Raw genomic sequence first — 20,900 nt, 5'->3', positions numbered from 1 at the left:
CCAGAGAAGATCTTTGTTAACAGATAAATGTTTTTCTGTTATGAGTAAAAAGGCAGACAGATCTTGAGAGCAGCTTGACTTTTAACATTGTTCCTCACTGTCCCAAGACAGTGCAAATATGGGATGGACTCACATTTGGGTTGGAGGCACAGGCAGCAGCCTGCCTTCAGTGTCTCTTGTAAAGCCCAGATCAGGGAGTGAGCAAAAACAAGGGAAATAAAAGGGTGGAAAAGAGTATGAGAAAAAGAGACAGAGAGAAGGCAGCACATGACTTAAAAAAATTGCTCTTGGCCAATGTTTGTAAAGCTGGGACTGCTATGAGGCTTCAAAGTTGCAAATTTGCCAGTAAGCACCAATGGTGAATAAGAAGGGGTCTATGAAGCAAAGCTGAGTAGGGATCATGTGCCTGAGAAACTATTGATCTTTCTCAGAAATAAGTATTTTCTCAGGTTTTTATCACTTTCAATTGACTCACAACCAGAACTGCAATTAAGCTTCAATATATTTTATAAAAAATAGTACTTCGTTTACTTTCACATAAGTGAAGAGATACAATTGCACAATGGTGGTTACAATGGTAGAAATACAGACTGTCGATAAAATGCTTGCAAGAGATTTAAAAACATACTGTACAGCACCACATCTGAAATTGGGTGATGGCAAAATGAGTCATACTCCATATCCAAGTAAATTAAATTCCTAAATTTTTTTTTTGAAAAAATAAAATACAATGTGCAATATGTGTCTGACACTACCAAAATATTTCCTGAAGTTGACCAATAGTTTAAAAACAAAAATGAGGTAAAAAAAGACATTCATGCATTTAAGCCACCATTAGTCTCTGACTCTAAAATAAGGCAGATCATAATAATTTTAAAACTGTCTTTAGCCACTTAAATCCTCTTTAGTGCTTTTCAAGACAAGGTCTTGACAGAACCTGTAGAATCATAAGTTAAAATGCTTTTATTTCCAACAGGTCATTTTTGACAGGCTCAGCTGTATTTGCAATGCATTATATGGTAGAAAAGGTTGCTTTTCCTCAATGAGAAATAAATGTAAATTAAAAAGGACTGAGATGGATGCTTTCAGAGTTTATCACGAATGATACTGCTTTGAGGGAGAGTGGTGAGGGAAAGGGAAGGGAAAGGAAATTATGTGTCATCTTCAGTTTTAATGACATGGAAAAGGGTGACGTTAAACAGGACTTGATGTCCATTATTCCAGGCATAGAGAGCTCTGTCTCTTGCGTTGTAGTCAAGCATGGATATATGAAAATACTGATTATGGAAAGGAATGTCTGTGTACTCATAAGTGGAGGTTTTTGTGGAATAAGAGTAGTAGACCTTGGCTCCTGTTAAGTGAGAGTTAGTAACATACAAGGTGCCACAGATCATGAAAGATTCTCCAGCACTTCTCTTTGGGTAGCCTGTGCTCCAGCTCTTCAGCACCTCCAGTGTATCCTGGTTTAGCTGGCTGATGACAATGTTGCCTGCATTCTGGTTGGTAGCATACACAGCCCATAGCCCAATTTCATCTGCCATCAGGTCAATATCAGAAAAGCCACCCCAAGTGTACGGGTAGACATTGTGAAACCCAGCATACTCAAGGCTACGTTGTGCAAGCACCCGCCCAGTGTCAAAGCTGTATTTGATGATGATGTTGCTCTGATACTTGTTGAAATAGAGGGAGCCATTGTAGACAACATGGTTGGTTCCTGCCCATTTGAATGGAAGGTTGTATGTCCTTGATTCTGCCCCACTGACAAAGTCTGCAATTGATTTGAATTCACGGACAATTTTGTTGTTAGTGTAACTATCCATGTACCAGACCTGGAAACAAAAGCAAAGATTGGGAGTAAACATCTTGAACACAGACTGTGGTACATGATTATGATATGGCATGATGGATATAATGCATGAAAAGAAGGAAAAAGGTTGCAGGTGTGTAGCAGTCTATTAAAGTACAATATTGTCTACGTTCCTGTTACAAAAGCATGATTTCTGAATTTAAACTTTCCTATACAGGTGATTTCTCAAGAAGACTGTTACAAACTCCAATGTCTGCATTTTCAGAGAAAATTATTTTTTTATTATTTCATGTTTGTGTCTCTGCTATATGGACCTGGCTTAGAGATATTCCCAGAAACTCATAATTGAAGAGAGATACAGGAAATGGCATGTGAGCTAAGCTTGGATTTATGCTTAGAAATAAATTTGATTAAATTTTCTTCAGCTGAAACTCTAATTGGTGAAAAAAAGTGTATTCTTAACAAAGAATGCAAATAAAATAGCAATAAACCCAGTTAAGTTCAGGAACCATTTTCCCTCCTTAAAATGAAAGAAAAAATATTTTTTAAATGTTCTTTATGTCAACTTTCATTCCCCAGTATTTTTCCTTCATGCATTTTGCTTTTTCTCCTTTCAGTTTGTCAGAGAAAAATAAAAATCTGACTAACAAAAGAGCAGAATTATTTCTGGAGATACATATTGTGAGGGTCAAAATTGGTATTAACAAAATACCGGTATAAATGTCAATTCAGCTTCACATCTTCCTGTTAGTTGAGATGCAAAGAGGGATCTGGTTTGTTCTAATTTGCATGCACATGGGTAGTCTGTGTTTCTTTAAAAGGGTGGCAGCTGGGGAAATGTGGAAGCTGTCTGGAGAGGGGGTTGCAGAGCTGCAGGGTGTGTGGAGTGGGGCCACAGCAAGGAGCAGGTGCTGCTGGAGACAAATGCCCATGGGGATGGGTCTACAGCCAGCCATGGGTGCTCTGAGGTGGCAGAATAAACTTCCCCAGGACTAGATGGGGTTGAGGAAGGTTTGCTGCTCTCCTAAGGGGTATTCCTGAGGTCAGTAGTCAACCTGCATAGACACAGTGGGCAGGAGAGGGCTGCACACAAATCTTTAGTTATTAACATTTGTATGTTGGCTTTTCTATTGCCTTTGTATTTTTCTGCATTCAAAAAATCAGCCTTCTGGGTCTCTCACAAATGAAACCTGGTGTTTTGTCTACAAAGCCCTTTGGTGGAGGGAGCACCGCCACAAAGCTGAGACCAATTTGAGATCCTATTGTAAATCCAAACCATAAAATAGCCTGGGTCTAAGGCAGCAAATGGTCGGAATGGAGCTTATATATGGCCTAACCCTGCAAATTTTTACTATACTGCATTATGGGTGATGCTCTTGGGTAAAAGTGTTGATGTTTGCATCACATTAATTTCTTAAAGACTCAAGCTGAAATATGGTAAAAGAAAAAAAATTGTGTAGTCAGTTCAGATGGATGTATGCCATCCCTGAAGCAGTTGAAGGAAATGGCACAAAGGTGCTTAGTTAGCTTTTGTATGTGGATATTTTAGCACAAACACTGTTGCTTTTTCTCTGAAGATGTCTAACTTTGTAAATGATGGAAGCAGAAGAAACATGCTTAAGAGTGTAACCTCCTATAGGGAGAAAATATATCTTTAAAGATTAAAACAAAGCAAGTAAAACTCCAGAAGAAAACAAAGATATTCAGTGACTGAACGTACTCGGTTATTTTTCTCTGATGCTAATGGATCTGTCATCCAGGCTCCAAATCGAGTTCCAGATATCTTCACTGTGATGGGGCCTGTAATTTTCATCAATTTGCCACATGCTGGAATTAGAAAAACAAAGGCATTAATGCAAATAATGACACAACTCTCTTTGGCACCAGTCAGATCACAAGACCAATTGCTCTAAACTACATAGTGGCTTCAGGGGATACAGGCTTGTGTTGAAGATGGATTGTCACCTTCACTGTATGGACTTTTCTGTATTAAGCAGTAATAGAAATACATAAAAATACACAAAAATTTATTTGTGTATGTTTTCAGTTTTATATGTTTAAAAACACAGTTACATTTTCTAGGCATAAATAGTACTACAACCTAGTAAAACACCTTCTGAGCTGAAGCAAATCAACATTTGATAATAAATGAAAAGATGACATAAACTCCCCTCAATATTGCCTTCAGAAAGTTCAATGCAAGGCTAGGATTGATGAATGTCTCAGTTTTCCATTGACCAGGGTAGCAAAGAGGTTAAAGGCAGGAAAAAATGAGCTTGTACATAAGAAGAGTAGTGGTATACAAATTTCTGTATCTGTCTGTCCTGTGGTTACACACACAGCTGTTCCATTATTAGGGGCCTGTCTGAAGTTAAGAAAGAGAATATGAGAATTATTCAGCAACCTTGGCTGGATTGGTTATCTTCCAATCCATTAGACTGCTTCATATTGGACTGTCTGGAAGGAAATAATGAGAGTCAATAAGATCTTGGATGCTGACCTTTCTAACAATCCAAAAATCTATATTGTAGGGGACATTAATAACATACCTATTAGCAACAAGCCCCTGCTGGAATTTTTTTACTAAGAGGCCCAATATCACACAGTGATGTGTAGGTAATTAGATAAAATAACATATTTTTGAATAAAAGATGTGCCATAAGAATGTAAAAAGTGACACATTTAATTTATTTCTTTAATTTAAAAATAAGTGCTTCTCCATGATACATGGTTGTACTATATTGTATAACCCTGTCTGTCTCAGAAATATAGAAAGCAAACTATCTGGTGTTGAGAGTGGGTTTATTCAGTTCAAAAGAGAAGGTAGCATCAAGCCTGGATTTTTTTACTTTATGTAACTGGCAAGGAATATATTATGCAAGCCTGTTTCCATCAATTAGAAGAGGGCTAATGCTGTGGTGACAAGTCGGGCCACTTGTGGGGACTCTTCTTCATGGCCACGGAAGTCAAGTTTAATAGAAATAAAGATAACAAAGTACATGCTGAGACCTCAATGAGCAGAGCAGGTTGTGTCTATTTTCCATTTCAATTCCAAGGCATTGTTATCTACATATCTCAGTATATGTATCTTACAATCTTTTGAAGATATTTTGGAATTTCACATTTTAAAGAATCTTATAGGTTTTCTACAGTTGGTTAAATGATCAGCAGGTTGAGTCAGGGTATATTTATGTGACTAAATTTTTAATCTGAGGTAGCATGTAGTGATATCAAGAAAGGGAGACTGTTAGGAGAATTCCTATATAGCTGAGGAGCAGCTGACTGAGAAAGTGACAAAGCTTCTCTTTTCAGCAAAGGCATGAGGTGGTTTATTTCCTCCTGCCGTATAGTATGTCCCATCTATTCCTTATTCATAAAATAGAACCCCTTGAATCTACATATTTGTGAAATAACTTGATGGAATTGGTATTTAAAACTAAGGAGTAATACTACAAGTGTTTTTTCCATACATTGTAAGCCATTCCCACCTCAGTGACAATTCATACCCATCAGCATGTTTCTGCTGTGAGCCTCAGCGGTGCTTGAGGTCTGTTGGCCCACTTGCTGACAGCATGGGCAGTAGGAAGGAAGCAGTAGAGCTGCCAATGCCCACCTGTCTTGTCGTCACAGCCTCCTTATAGCTGGGAGATCCTTAGGCACAGGAGCTTAATATATGAAGTATATATTGACTTACTAATACAATTAAACAATTTATTCCAGATGAGTATCACAGCATTTTGATGGCATTGTGCTGCAGTATGCAGTTTGTCAATCTGTTTAACACCCAAATAATTAGCGATACTGGCTTTATAAAGATGATGCCCTTCTAGCTTGCCTGTGCCTGATCTTCCATTTGATTCAGAAGTTAAATGAATCACAACTCTTTCAAAAGTAAAGCTCAATGTAATGTTTAACAGTTAACTGGCAAAACAAGGTGGGTTTTGTGTGCTTTTAAGTACCTCTAACTTAGTATCAGAGCAAGAAATTTTCCTTACTCCTCCACCAGGAAGTCTTTAAGTATGAAATGTATTGATCTAATCCCAAGTGATATTTTTTAGCTGCAGAATAAACTCTTAATGTGTCTGTCTTAAAACTGATCTTGAATGCTGAGGTTTCTTGCTAGGGAACAGTGATACTAATAAACTGAAAAGCAGGATCATTTACTTAACACTTTTGTGGTGTGGCAAGTCTGGGAGTATGAAATTAAAAAACTTTCAATTAGTTTCCAACTGAGTTTTTTTTAGCTCATTTTGTATGTAGGGAAATGGAACACAGACTAATGTCTTGTGAAATGGGAAATACTTCGGTATATGGATTTTTCCATAGCAGCAAGGTGGCTGAGAATGAAAACTGGCTTATGGCCCCCTTTCCACCTCTTTTCTTTTTTCTCTCTCTTTTTAATTTTTTTTTTAATTTTTTAAATTTTTTTTATTCCAGAGAAAGAAACACAAGAGGATGTATAAATAACTCTTGTGGTGGCAGGAAAGCTTTTTTTTTTTTTACGTGGCTAAAAAGTTTTGGTTTATAGCAAACCTCTGCTCTTCATTCCTTGACAGGAGAAAGACCAAATGCTAGTGAAGAAGGAGGTCAAATATTTGTTGATACTAGCAAATGGCAGGAAGTTCAGGAACCTTATGATGAAAGAAAAAGATTGTATTTCTTGGCATATTTTTTTCTACCACCTGTAGGTTCAGATGGGGTTACAGAGAAGAAGAGTGGTATTTTTAGAAGGACTCAATACTGGTCTCTTTACCTTGACTTTAAAAGAAGAGCTGCCTACATTAGAAAATCCAAACTGTAACTGATTGTAGTAACTGGAAAATCCAACCTTTGAGTGTTAATCCATGCTAAATTGAACTTTAGAAGGAGCATCATATTATGCACCATCTGGCTGTTTAAGGCTTGATTCATCTCTTGTGTAACAGTTTTGTACCGTGGACTTCATTAAGTTAATTTGTGACTTCCTGTATTTATTTAAATTAAGGAAGAAGTTTAGTGTGAAATGACCATGAAAAAAGAAAGGACAGGTGCCACCCCTGTAAGCTGGGAAGGTCTTTGGGGCAGAATGCATCTGGAAAGCTGCTGCAAAGGGAGCAAATACTAACAGAAGGTGGTGATAAACCAATTGGACAGGAGCCCTTTTGAAGATAGCTAGGAATAGGTAGTTGATAGTCCCAGTCTCTGTGATGCAAATGAGTATTGGTAGCTGCTGTATATGCCCAATGAATGCATGATATATATATGGAAGGAAATAAAATAAAAACATTCTCTTGAAGTGTTTGTAAGCAATATTTTTCTATTTATTTTAGGTAATAGGGGGAAATGAAGTGAATAATTGTTTTACTACTTGCACTCTCCTGCTTATGATCAAATTTATCATAACATTACTTTGTAACGTCAGGTGATGAAGAATAAATTCTTAATGGGTGTATGCTGGTTGTCCTACATAATACAGATTCAGGAAGCACTATAGTCTAGTTACTAGAGATTGCTGAGAGGAAGTCTCTGGATTCTTCTGCATGTGTGCAAGGACTTGCTGTGCAATCTTTGGGAAAGTAATTTACCCTCCTGGGCTGCTTGTTCCTTCATCTACAAAACAGGATTAACAATATGTATCTCTATTTGCACAGTTTTGTACTAAATGGTATTTGTAAAGTTCTTCAAATCCCAAAAGAAAGGATGCTCTGGTGGATATACAAGTAGCACTGCAATCAATAAAGTAATCTCATGCCTGCAATAATACCTCTTCTGTCGCTGATTTAACAGCATTTATTTGGATAGATAGAATATTCTACTTTTGAATTTCTAACAAAAAATATTACTATAAAATATTGTATAGATTCTACATTATAATCAAATGTAGCTACAAATGAATCCATTGTGCATCTAATCTATTAATTCGTATTTCATAAGCAACATTTGGCAGATTATGGGATTCTATTAATATTACCCATATAACTTTTTCAATTTCATAAACACCTATCAAGAACAGGAGGTTCTCAAGCATACTGTGCAACCTTCTCTTACAAATGCACATACCTTATATGACTGCCAGCAAAGGACCCAGATGTGCCTACGTGTATGTTAATTTGTGGTGTGAGAAATCGTATGCGCTCTATTACTTTGTGTTTCATTGCATGCAGTCTTGTAAAGTTTTGTAGACAAATTTCCCAGCAGCTTCAGCCTGAGTTTTCTCTTATTCCAAAGAGAAGGAGCAAGTTTCAGTCACTGCATTTGCTGTGGTAATCATTAAACCTCAGTGAAAGTAAAGTCACCAGTGCAGATGGAAGATCCCTTTTAAAGTGGACAGGACAACATAAATAATGCATTTTATTGCTGAAACACACCTGCTAGGGATAAGAATGGAAAATAGCCATTATGTGTGCTGTTTAGATAGTTACATTGTGAAATGCAACAAAATCTGTGAAGATTCAAGCCAGAGACTATGGCACATGAGGGTCAGTCTGCCTTCTGCTGCTGTAGGCTTCTGGCCCTCAGATTGGCATGGACAGTGAAAGCTGGATCATTTCCAGCTTGGGAGAAGGTGTAGACATGAAAGCTGTTCTTCCTTTATGCTTGCTGATCTGAACACACAGTACCAAGCTATGAGGAGTTACTCACACTAAGACTAACTGAAACTTTTTACTTTAAAAGACGCACATGGGTAGGCCAGAAATACAGCCAGTCCATTAGTACAGAAACATAAAAGTCACTTAAGTATCGAAGAGCAGAGAATAATGCCAATAAGGATAAATAAGTGTTAGAGCTTGAGAAGGCCAAACCACTTTTAGTAATGGATGTCCTTAAGAGTCTATTTAATACAAATATAGGATTTCAAAAGTGGTGTTTTGTTTTTTTTTTTTTTTTACATCAGCACATCAAGAAAAATGGAAAGTGTTGCAGGAATTCAGGATAGATAGGAGGGGAAATGTGGATGAAAACATAGGGAAATAGTAAACAACTTCTGAGAAGAGCCCCCTGTGAATACACCTAGTCCTTCCAATGTATAAAATGTGTCTTACACTGTAGTCATATCACTAATTTAACATATCACCATGTTACAAGAATATGCCTTAAAAATAAAGAAAACCAAATTACTCATTAATGATAAGCTGGATGATCTTTTGGAGTCAAACTTACTGGAACTCTATGAAAAAATTCTGTCTGTATGAATTTTCTTGCTGCGGTATTGCAATACAGCCATTTTCTCCTGAATGCCTCTTGCCAGTGCACTGATGTGCTAGTTTGTCTTTGTACTAAAGGGAAAATAGGATCATAAGATGTTCCTGTTTGAAGAAGTCTTTAATGTTTTTTAACATCACTGTGTTATTTCTTGTGCAAAATCAAGAAATTTAAAATAAATAATGTAAGAAACCAATCTAACCTAGATTCTTACTCTCACAAAAATAGAGGCACTGCTTATCAAGTTAACATATTTAATGTTGTACATAGGATTTAAAAGTAAACATCCCACATTTGATACTGGTGATACCAATCACAGAACTGAACCTTGGAATTTCTAGTTTATTCATTTTCACTGTTAACTTATGAAGTGTTTTTTCTCATTGGGGGGCTGGATTGTTTGCTATAGCAATCTAGATTGCAGTAGTGATTCATGCAGGAGTTCTATAATACAGGCTGGGGAGAGGGGGCAGGGAGGACTTTGTATTGTGATTGTAAAGCAGTTAGGTACTAATTATCCCCCTTAGAGTAAGGGAAGTTAAGGGTGACACTTCATAACAATACACCAGGCTTTTAGTTTTGGTAGCTGATACTGAGCTAGCACTGGTTTTCAGAGAGGGTGAACATTTGACTTATTCTAACTAAAGCCAGCATGTGAGCAAACAAGATGGAAGCTGGCTGATGTAAATTTACTGCAGTGCTTATAATGGATTGTTGCTGTGCTTCCCCCCCAAAAATCATGCTTTGTTCCCTTAAAATAGGTGTAATGCTTAATTGTGTTCCATTGCAACTTGGAGAGTGGCACATCTCTCCTGATAATATTACAGGTCCAAAGACAGTACAGTCAGAGTGGCCTCTTGGGTGTCATAGCAAGATGACAAGGGTTATGACATGGACATCTTAAAACTGATTCCAGTCTACTTCCCACTAATTTATTTTTAACATTGACATCCCAAAGCTGACCTAAGTGGCAATGCCTGTCTGAGCTTTTTGAAGGAATATTTGTAGCTCTCCAATGGTTGTAAATCTCTTAGGTTTTAAATTTGCGGTCATAATTTTCCAACTTAATTCCTGCTGTATCCAGTAGGGCAGACCATTATATAAGATACACTGGTGCAAACTTAGAATGATATGACTGACCTTATGTTGAATTACTCTTGACTTTTATTAAAGTAGCACAGATGAGAATATAATGCAATCTTTCATCAATCAAGAAAGAAGAAATCTTCCTTTCTCTAGAGACAACTAAAAAATATACAACTGAGGGACCAAATCTGACACAAAATTGTTAACTTACTGAGCTTTTTCATGCAGTCTCGAAGCCTGTTTTCTAAACTGAGGACACGCTGGTGTAGTTCGTCATAGTCATAAGCACCAATTTCTTCCTGAATCCCCGTGAGGACAGTAGACAGATTCCTAATTTCTTCCTTGAACTGGATGATTAATTTGGCATCAGTTTTGTATTGTTCCAGAACTGGGATCAGTGGCAGGAGCTCATCCATCTTCTCCTTCAACTCCTGTTAAAGGTAATCAAATGTGCATTAGAGCAGTTTAAAGGAGTTCAATTCTCCAGTTCCCTTTAATGTAATATTTATGCCTGATTATTAAAATGACTTGAACATTATTATTGATTTGAGCTAAAGATCTGTTATTAGAGTATTGCGAAAGTCTTTGACACGTCAGACCTAATGGTAGTAAGCAGTAAATAAAATGCAGCAGGGAATAGTTTTTCTACTGAAAGTATACATTTACCTTCAAGCAATCTCAATCAAACCTGTTAAAGATCTGACTTCCCAAGCAGAGGATATAAATCTCCACTAAGTGCATCTTTCTTGAGAGAAAGTGATTAGACCTGAACTCACAGTGAGATTCAAGGAGATCGCACCTGCTTTACAGTGCTGTCATAGTTGGTGAGCTGTTAATTTCTATTTCACTCCTTAGAAATTCTGAATTATTTTTTTTCTCCATGGCTGTTGAACACTTGTTTTCCAGCCATAGTGACATGCTGCTTTTTTTTTCTGAAGTAAAATATCCATGGTTTTTAACTCTGCTTTGTATTTGTCATCCTGCTACATCACTACATGCCTTTCAACTTCCTCAGTTGATCTCTTTTCTGGACTATCACAAATAATTTTTTTTGCCATATGCAGTGGTTGTTGTGTTGCCAGTCCTATTCTTAAACATAGATTAAATAAAATACAGCTCTGCTTGGGATCTTTGGTCATGCCTTTCTCAGAATTTTGCTGAGTCATATACTTTGAGAGTTTGTTTGTAACCTGTATTGGCTGCTCGTCTTTAATTTCTGAATTGTTTGTTTAAATACACTAATTGTAAGCACTTTATTAAATTTAAACTAATTTTTTGAGGTGGGTTTTTTTCAGTTTTCTGTAGAAAACCTCAAAGACTCTTTGCAGTCAAAGGGTTTTGTCTTACTGAGAAGCAGATGGGTTTGTCCCTGATGTATCATCTGTATTTAGAGATTTTCATATCTTTTTATAATTTGAGGAAACGGGAGGACCTCCATGAGTAAATGCTAGAGATATGAGGAGATGCAAGCCTGGGCAAAACAAGGCAAAGGACAGAAATACAGATTTCTTAAGTACTAGCATTAAGTGGTAGCAGTGACTGGGACAGGGAGAGAGTATTGAAGGTGTTAAAAAAAATCTGAAGAATAGCTGGAGTAGTTAAAAGGGAAAGTAGAAGAGAACTAAATGGAAGCCCAAGCACGAGAAAGAGGTGCAGGAGCAAATGTGGTTAGAGGTTAAGGTAGTCTCTGAGGTGTGTGAAGACACACATGTTCAGTTTGTTACATCACTTGTATGAAAGGATGCAATAAACAGGGTAGGACATTTTCAAAATAAATAACATGATAATACCAAATGCATTTTTGCTAAGGAGATGTGAAAGAAGCTGATAGGCAGGGTCATCATTTGAGCTACCTGAAGATCTACCTGCCTTTGAATTTTTCCCTCTGAAACATGTTATAAGACAGCTCAAGAGTTCTGCAGTATCTATCACCTAACTAATATATCCCCATTGTATTAACAATTGCTTTCACATTGGAATGATTATTTTTTCAAAATAAGGACTTACTTATGTAGTAAAGAAGTACACAGGTCTTAATAGCCAAAAAAGGCATTTTAAGAGTATCAGTTTGTATTTGAGAGTACTAGGAGTTCTATTCTGTTCTCAAGGGGTCTTTCAATTACATTATAGTAGCAGAATTACCAAAATGGCCAGAAGTGGACAGTCTTTTTGTCTCCAGTTCAAAACTACTTATCTGACTGTTTTTATTAATAACTTGAGCCTACTTTATGCCTGTTAAAATGAATAGGTTTTTTTTTTTTATTACAAGGAGAGTTGGGTTTATGACATAGAAAGCAGAGCTCCAGAAGTCAAAGTTTTAGTTACTTGCTTTTGAAATTATGAAGCTTTGTTTCTGTGGGGCATTAAAATGCCAAAAATAATGGGTAAACCACAAGGTAAAAAAAAAAATAAATAATTGCAAAGCTTGTAAAATCTCAGGAAGATAAAATATGTTTAAGATAGTTAGTGAAGGTAACTTATTCCTGGTAGGATTTAAGCCAGATGAGGATTCATTTGAGCAAACTGCTGTAACTTTTTGTGGCAATCGGGTATCTCCTGCTTGGCTTAAATAATGATTTGACTTAAGTAGGACCATATGGTCAAGTGTGATCTGGATTAAATTTGTGCTCTTTTGTTCTCATCAACATGGAACTACAGTGTTAAAATACCTCACCAGTAAAAGATGTAAAGATGGCTTTGGTACTTAAAGAAAATAATTGTATTGGTTTCTCTTGGCACTCCTTATTTGTTGCTATGAGTGGTACAATAACTAATTTGTATTGTTCCACAGATAGGTGGTAGACACATTCTGTCACAGTCCCTACTGGTATTGAGGGGGTTATGCAATATCAAGAATGAGTTTCTTTGTCTCAGTAAATTTATAGCACTGGAATTTTAGTAGGTCAAATTTCAGAGACCAAGCAGCATATTGTATCATGTTGACCTTTTAAATTACTCTGTCATTTGATTGGCTGGAAATCTGTTTTATACCTCTGGCAAACTGTCAAACTGAAGTTAAATGACTAGCCAGTATAAATATGGAATACTTAAAAGGTTAGAGTACCAGAGAAATCTGCTACCTTTGACATTGTGTATCAAACATTCAAATTTTGATCTTTTGTTTCCAAGGAAAACTGTAATGAGAATACAGAATATATAATGGATTATACAAATGTGTTGTTGTATCAAGGAGTGATGAAGGGAAAACAGGTGGCAACTTCTCTTACTACCTGTAAGTAATCAGAAGTATGTGCTTAGACTCTAAATGTAACCAAGAATGATGTCATAAAGAATAAAGTTTGGTAAATCATCAGTGTATTTAATTCCTGATATTATTAAGACTCATTGGATACTCAGTGTCTCTGAAAAGTAAGTTAGAACTCTTTTAACTATGTGTTTGTTTAGGTATCTAACTTTAGCACCAATTAGAAAATTAAGTCCCTTTTATGTGAATTTTAATAAACACTTAAAAATATATATTTGGTTAACGAAATGTAATTATCAGAATGTATTTTCTAGATCCTATATTGCTGTCTTGAAATATCAATTAATCAGATGATACTTATAGAATTTAAATATGTTCTTTTAACATTTTTTCCTTAAGAGTACTTCATGTAGCTTTTTCAGAATACAGAATGCTATTTTGTAATCTCTGCAACTTTCCTTCCTCATAAAAAGTGGCTTGTGGTTTGTATTGTCATTAAAATTCCTTGGAAGTCTTTTTTTAATCACACAAATATGATTAAGAAAGATTGCCCTCCTCTCCTACCCCAAATTCAAAATAGCAAACCTTCAGACATGAAATTAGATCTTAATTGTACTGGATAAAAATTACAGTAACCTGATTTATTATAGGCTTTCTTCTGTTCAAGTGCAGTAAATGTCAGGCAACAGTACAAGTGCAGAATTCGCTAGTTGTTTGCTATTAATTCCATTGGATCTCCCCATTTATCACTGAAGCTTGAACGAATATAAATGTTTCAGTATGACATGCACATTGATACAGCAAAAAGAACCTGTTTATAGTGACATTTCTCTAATGCTTTAATTAATGGTTAGTCCCTGTTACAATTATATTGAACAGAGCGAAAGATTATCATAATAAAGGAAGTTGCATTGTGCTTTTCTTTTTAATGTTGCTCTTTTATGAGCATTTCAAGCTGAGATCTTAGCAGACCATGCATTGCTGTTTAGTACATTGCTTCTAGCAGGCTTTCAAAGTTAGTGTTAAAATAAAACCTACTTGAAAATGCTTTGTCATTAATGTCTTCCGATCATCTTCAATTTGCCGAAACTTGGCCTTCAGCCCTTTCATTTGTGTTTCCATTTTTAAAACATACTGGAAATCCCTCTGAGTCCGTAGATTTAAAACTTCAATAGATTGGGACATATTCTGAACCTGTTAAAGAAGAACACTCTCTAAATGCACTTTTTGTTGCTTTACTTTCTTTCCTGGTTAGGTAATTAAATGTCAGGCAATAAAATGTGCTTATTGTCAATGCTTTATTTGAGTCATTTATACCAAAGTATAGTTTTTAATTCCATAAGTGCTGCCAGTACAAAAATTGGGGAACAGGGCTAACAGAGGATTATCAGGAGCAAGACCTTAAAGACATAAATTATTTGGACTCTTTGAGGTAGAGAGAGAGACCTTTTTAGCACTGTTATTGATGGGCTCAAAAAAGGCTGTTTAGCCAGTGGAATCACTTTGTCACTTCTAGAAGATGCTGACTGTTCTTCAGGATGTGCTACACATACAGCATGTTTCCTCACAAGCACTTTGGGAGGCACAGGGCTGAGATTTGGAGCTTTTTGTTAGTATGAAGCTTATCCAGAGATACACTGGATTGTGCCCATCGTCACATAGATTTTTGCTCATGATTTTGTAAGTAGATATAAAATTAGAAATTTTATCCAATTGTCTCATTGGTAGAAAACCACATTTTTTACAGGTGAGAAATGGTGAATGTTGAGATAACTTTTGTAGAGCAGGTGCCATTGCTGTAGTGAGCACTTTTCCCACAATGAGGCAAGAGTAATTGTCATCTAGAGTAAATTATATGTATTTTTTTACAGTAAATTATATATATATTTTTTTTACAGTACCTGTTATAAAAGCAATGCTTCTGCCAGTCATAAAAATGACACACTTTGCAAGCACACTGATTCTGCTCCAATAATTATTTTGTTTTCCCCAAACATGAAAAAAGTAGACTGCTGCAAATATATTAGGCACTATATTGATGTTTCGGCACAAGCAAAAAAAATAAATTAATTTCTACCTTTCTAATAAAAGACAAAGCAAATAGTGTTCCTGTTATTTGCAAGAGTATGCAATGGTTCAACAGATATTTATGTTTGAAATGAATATATTGTGACCTACATAACTTATGGATTCCAGAAATACTCTTAAAATACTCTTAAAAATATTATACGTGACTTATTGCACAGGTGCCATTAGCAGTTCTTAGTATTTTTAATGAAAAAATAAAGTTATTTTATTCTTTGCTTTCTGATTGTTGAAAGCAGGCAAGTAAAGTCCTTCAGGTCTTGGAAGAACTTTGTGTGTTTCCACTTGGCAGATGCATTCATATAGAGGCTCTAATGAAATTACTCTGCATGGACTCAGTGAAATAATAACATGACTTTACATACCCATAATTACCACAGTTCTACTAATAAGAAAATAACTTTTAGAGGCTAATGGTTTAGATTCTTTCCTGTGGCAGCTCAAAAACTATATTGAGATCTTAACACCCCCAAGAGCCCCACCCCAAAAGAAAGTAAGATTTTTTTTTTTTTACATTATTATTCTAGTGTTTATGAAACATGTTAGAGCAAAGACTCTGGGGACTGAAATCTTTTCCAGCTAGGTAAACAGCATGCTGTGTGCTCTGGCTCATCAATGTCCTCTTGCTGCATTTCATGGCTGCGTCTCATGTCACATCCTTAAACTAAGTCCCCACGGAAGTTGATGGAAGGAAAATCTGTGAGGATCTGGCACTATATTAGCATTGGAGAGATTATTCTATAGCTAGAGAAAATCTTAAAATTTTATACTAAAATGTATTTTTAAGTCTACATTTTATGTCACTTTCTGCTGCTGTTCAGACACTCTCAGGCCTCACTTGCTGTGATACAACTGTAACCTTGGTTATTCATACAGGGAATGCAGAACAATCATTTGTTTTCATGGTTGCAGCATTTTTTTTCAGTTGTTGAGGCAAAATAACAATTCACTGCTTTTACTATATATGCAATAGTGGCTAATACTGGAAATAAGAATTACATTGGTCAAAATTTGTACCACCAGAGAACGAACAAACAGTATTATCTGAGGAAAGAACAAATGAAAGAAAATTACAACTCTTTCTCTTCTGTACAGTCTGCTTTGAGGGTGCTGTCACATCTCTATCTCATTATTTGTTGATGAGAACCAAGGAATGACCCTCAACAATCTTGTATAATTGAAGCAGAAGCTGTAGTTTAAATCTCACAGCAACTGGCTAGTTTGCTGTGGCATTTATAACTTTTGCACAGAAAAATCAGTCCTATCTGTGTGTAAGGAACAATTTTGGGAGGAGTGAACAAGAGAGAAGATGCAACTTCAGTTTGCTAGATGAGTGCCTTGGGTTGGGAAAGGTGTGATATAAGGAAAAATAGGCAAATTATGATCAGCAGTGAGAACAAGGGTAGGGTATATATCCTATAGGAAATATTTTTTTAGAAAACTCTTCTGTACTGCATTATGTATTAAGCTTAGGGGAAAGGGAGTGGATTTCCATGGGAAGTGTAATGACCAAAATGAGGATTTTGTTGGGAAGACTTACCTTCTCTAGCAGCTGTCTGAGTTGCCTGCTTTTGGCATCTCTTGAGCATAGATTTTGTTCAGGTGCAACAACAGTACAAATACAACGGCCATCAGGATCCTGGGCTGAGCTATAAACTTGCCAGCCCTCCTTGGGGCTAATCTGAGTCTGTAACAACAGAATAATAAAAATGAAATGGACTGAGCTGATATGTTAGTTCTTTGAAAAATCACCACCTCAGAATATTTTTATTTTTGCAGTGTATGTTTGCAATGAAGTTGCTCCTGTTCAACACTTATTACTCTCAACTAATTAGACTGGTGGTTTTTCACAGCTTTGTCTTATCACATATCTTTGTAATATTTCCCTAGAAGCGTCCAGTGCATACTGTTTCCAGGGTGGATGAGAACAGTTTCCTGCTTTTGATTCAGCACAAGCTAGTTGATATAATTCTTTGCAAAGGAATGTTACAGTTTTTCATCAGCAGAGAACAAACATGTCCTTTCAGCCTGAATGACTTTTACTTTAGATTAATGGAAACAACAAAGACCAAAAAGAACAAATATAAAACCCCAAAGAGAGAGCGCAGAGTATGTGAATTGGCTCAGAAGCAGTTTGGGATGTGGGTTAGCAGGTTTGCTCTTAAAGATACAGCACACAGAAACTGTTCTCCATTGACTTCTACTGCATCTGCACTAGAGGCAAGAGAAGCTGGCTGCAGGGTAGTACTGGAAAATGTCTGGTTAGTTTAGGCAGATGGTAATCATGGCAATCAGGCACACTGCAATGATTATTGCACATCCTTCACCGGGACAGAAGGATTCTGGAAATTCCTAACCTGTTCTTTCTTGCAGCAACCACCACCACAGAGAAAGAAAAGCAAGAAATCTTGCACTGCATTTAAAGTTTGTGTGATACCTTGTGAGACTAGATATCTGTCCGTTTAATAGGATGTATAGAAATACACAGCATAAGAATGAGAGAAAGCAATATAAAAAGATGACTGAAAAGATTCAAGTGATGGAATTAAAAGTAATGGGCAAAAGAAAAATTATTTTAATTTTAAATCTGTAATTTAAAGCTAATACTATACATTATTCTTTTCTAATAATATAGCATTGCCTACTGAACTTCATAGTACAGATGCTAATGGATGCCATTGAAGTAATTTTGGTCTGGATGTAGTTGTAATCAATTACTACTTATAATAGAAAATTGTACTCAGTGTTGGCACAGAGAGTGATTCTTTAAAATCAGCACACTTTGCTATTAATGCTTTACTGGTGGCTTAGTGCAGAGCAAGTTGCAGAGTTCCTCACCTCAGAAAAGGTGCAATATTTCTGTAGACTGAGCTTAAAAAAGGGCACAGAGTTTTCACAACAATGACTCTTCTAAAGAAGTAATTGAAGATAGTCATGACCTCTTCTACTGAGGAGTTAATTGAAAAATCAAAACTATTGCTCCCCTGTTTTTTCAAGAAAAAACAAAGTGTCATAATGTAGATATCTGTAAAAAGATGAGAGCTAAGCTTGCCTTAGGGCTTGCTAGAAAGGCATATCCAGAGTTCAGAGATAAATTATATTGCCTCCGTGGTGTTCTGTTCACCTTAGGTTTTAGGGCAATGGGAATCTAGTTTAAGACATGGAGAACAATATAAAACAAAATTACATCTGTAAATAAGATTTAAATTGGTTTTGAGCAGCTACTAAATTTGCAAACTCAAACAACTGAAGCCTATCAAGGCTGGTAACCCTTGCCAAGTGCAAGCTCTCGTTACTCCAGCAGTTTCTGTGATTCTCTGTGGAACTTATGATCAGACAGTGTTGTCATGCAAGAGCAAGGAAACCATATTTTTGTTGAAATTCAGGAACCTAGAGCTTGTGAATACTTTTAGGACAGAAATATTCAATATGACTATTTGAAAAATTCTGATGCTTGAGACTTGTATCTGCTACATTTAGACTGGTAGCAACTGATTTCACTGCATTCTAGTAAGTTTTCTACAGTGCATAAATATGGTACTTCACATGAGACTTCTACAGTTCTTTGTGGTATTCTGTGCTTCCCTGTGTTTGGCCCATTAGGGTTCCTTCATTAATTAGGATGGGTAATGTGAGTGATCACTGAGTAAAACAAGCATGTTCATGTAGGTGCACTTTTATCTTTTTTCCTGTTTTGTTTGTTTGTTTTTGGGTTTTTTTGTTTGGCATTTAATCACGACCTCAAGCAGAAAATTCTGTGCCTTGCAGGGAAGGAGCTAGAAGGCATCGAGACCTTACAGAAACTACTGAATCTGCTCTTCAAATGCAGGCTTACTGCTGATAGGCCTTAGTAAACAAATAAGAAAAGAAATAACAAGTGGAGAACAGCAAGGATAATAAATTATGCTAGTTTTTAAAATCCAGGAAAAAACAGATGAGTCCCTACAAAGACCAATTCAATCATTGCTTTGGCAGGCTGCTGTGCTACAGACAATGTCCCTCCAAAAGAATCGTTTCTTTACTTGCACTTTTATATATTCTGATAAAACAGTTACAGTTTCTTCCATGATAGGGCAAATGGCAGTACATATCCTTAAATATATGCTTAAATATAAAAGGTGTTTTTTTAGTTTGTCTTTCAATCCTGGGAATTAGCTGAAAAGAGGAAGCCCTTTTCCTGACCCCACCTCCTTGTACAATTCTTCCAGCTGAAAGGAGGAAACTGGGGATGCTTGGGTTTGTGCAAAAAGAACCCCACTTTTTTGTTGTTGTTTTTTTGTTTGTTTGTTTGGTAGGTGTTGCCAAGCTCAGATAATTAGGTTTGTGTGATGTATAATTGCTTTACCAGCTCTACAGGTATTCCTGCTACCCCTCTTGAAACAAATGTGCATATAACTTGAACTCAGTGAGTCCAGAGCATTACTGAAATAATACCTAGGAGGCATTTATATCAGCAGTGCCCTTTTGTAGCCAAGGGAAGCATGACAGTTTACACTATTTGGAATCTGAACATTTTAATATATATAAACTCATATATATTTGTGTGTGTGTATAAACATATTTGTATGTTTGTTAGAATAAACATTGTTTCTCTTAGTTACTCTTTTGCAACTTAAATGTTGGATTCAAACTTGATAGGGATCTTCAGTACTTCTAATAGATAGCATAAGAACTAGCAATACATACTGTTGTTCAATGAGCACAAGTTACATCTAAGGAAAATGAAATAGAGCTTTTCCTTGTTTTCTCACCTTTCTGCTGATCTAAAACACAACAAAATTATTTCTTAGAACATCATTTAATTAATTTTAAAGTAGTAATATTTAAAGTCTACATAAAGTGATTTTCTGCAGTAATGTTGTCCCTCCATGCATTTATTCAGTTAATTAAAAGTTGATTAGTAAATGCATAATTTTTAGTTACAACTAAAAAACTTATTTCTGAGCATAGTGAACTACTGTACAAATAGTTAAATTTCCATTTTACATAACACACTATTATGTAAACATCTGATTGCTGTTACACAAAAAGATACAGGGTGTTTTACTAAACATTTAGGAAAATGATGTTCTAGTTTAATTTATGAATAACAGTCTAGTGTTCTGTCTTGTCCAACTGAAATATTGCTTTAATATTTAGGCTTCTCATGAGTAGTTAATCACAGCTTTTCTGTAGGTCTTCATTAACAGAGACTGCTGTATGAGAGCATCAACCATATAAAGTGATATTTGTGTCATTTGTATTATTTCTATATCAGCCTTTCTAAAATTCTGGTACTTAACCTCCTAATTTTTTTTCCCCCATAACAGCTGTTTACTTGCTGAACTGTGATCCAGTAAAGAAAAACAGGAAAAATTCAGATGCCTTGCATACTGTAGTGAATAGCTAATATATAACACTATTCAGACAAAAATAAACCCACTGACAGGTTGTTTTTCGTTTTTTTTTTTAATAATGCAGTACATTTTTCTGGAGCAGTAAACATAGAAAAAATGTCTAGACAAATGAAATATCACTGCTGTACTATTTTTAGCA

At 36.0% G+C, this 20,900-nt stretch overlaps 1 protein-coding gene across 2 annotated transcripts in view; it reads right to left on the bottom strand.

The window, feature by feature from the left end:
- Window positions 1–484: 484 nt before the first annotated feature.
- The window catches only part of OLFM3 (olfactomedin 3), a 54,955-nt gene continuing 34,539 nt past the window's right edge, over window positions 485–20,900 (bottom strand). For both annotated transcript variants that reach the window (XM_051625420.1, XM_051625421.1), the window contains exons 2-6: window positions 16,906–17,052; window positions 14,319–14,474; window positions 10,287–10,506; window positions 3,528–3,634; window positions 485–1,829 (exon numbers count right to left, since the gene is read on the bottom strand). In XM_051625420.1, the coding sequence (XP_051481380.1) occupies window positions 1,152–1,829; window positions 3,528–3,634; window positions 10,287–10,506; window positions 14,319–14,474; window positions 16,906–17,052 (1,308 nt within the window). In that variant the 3' untranslated portion in view covers window positions 485–1,151. The remainder of the gene's footprint in view (window positions 1,830–3,527; window positions 3,635–10,286; window positions 10,507–14,318; window positions 14,475–16,905; window positions 17,053–20,900) is intronic.

Source organism: Apus apus, chromosome 7 (assembly GCF_020740795.1).
Source record: "Apus apus isolate bApuApu2 chromosome 7, bApuApu2.pri.cur, whole genome shotgun sequence".
NCBI classification, from domain to species: Eukaryota; Metazoa; Chordata; class Aves; order Apodiformes; family Apodidae; genus Apus; species Apus apus.
The sequence above is the reverse complement of the archived record's forward strand: the minus strand, read 5'-3'. Positions and strand labels throughout refer to the sequence as shown.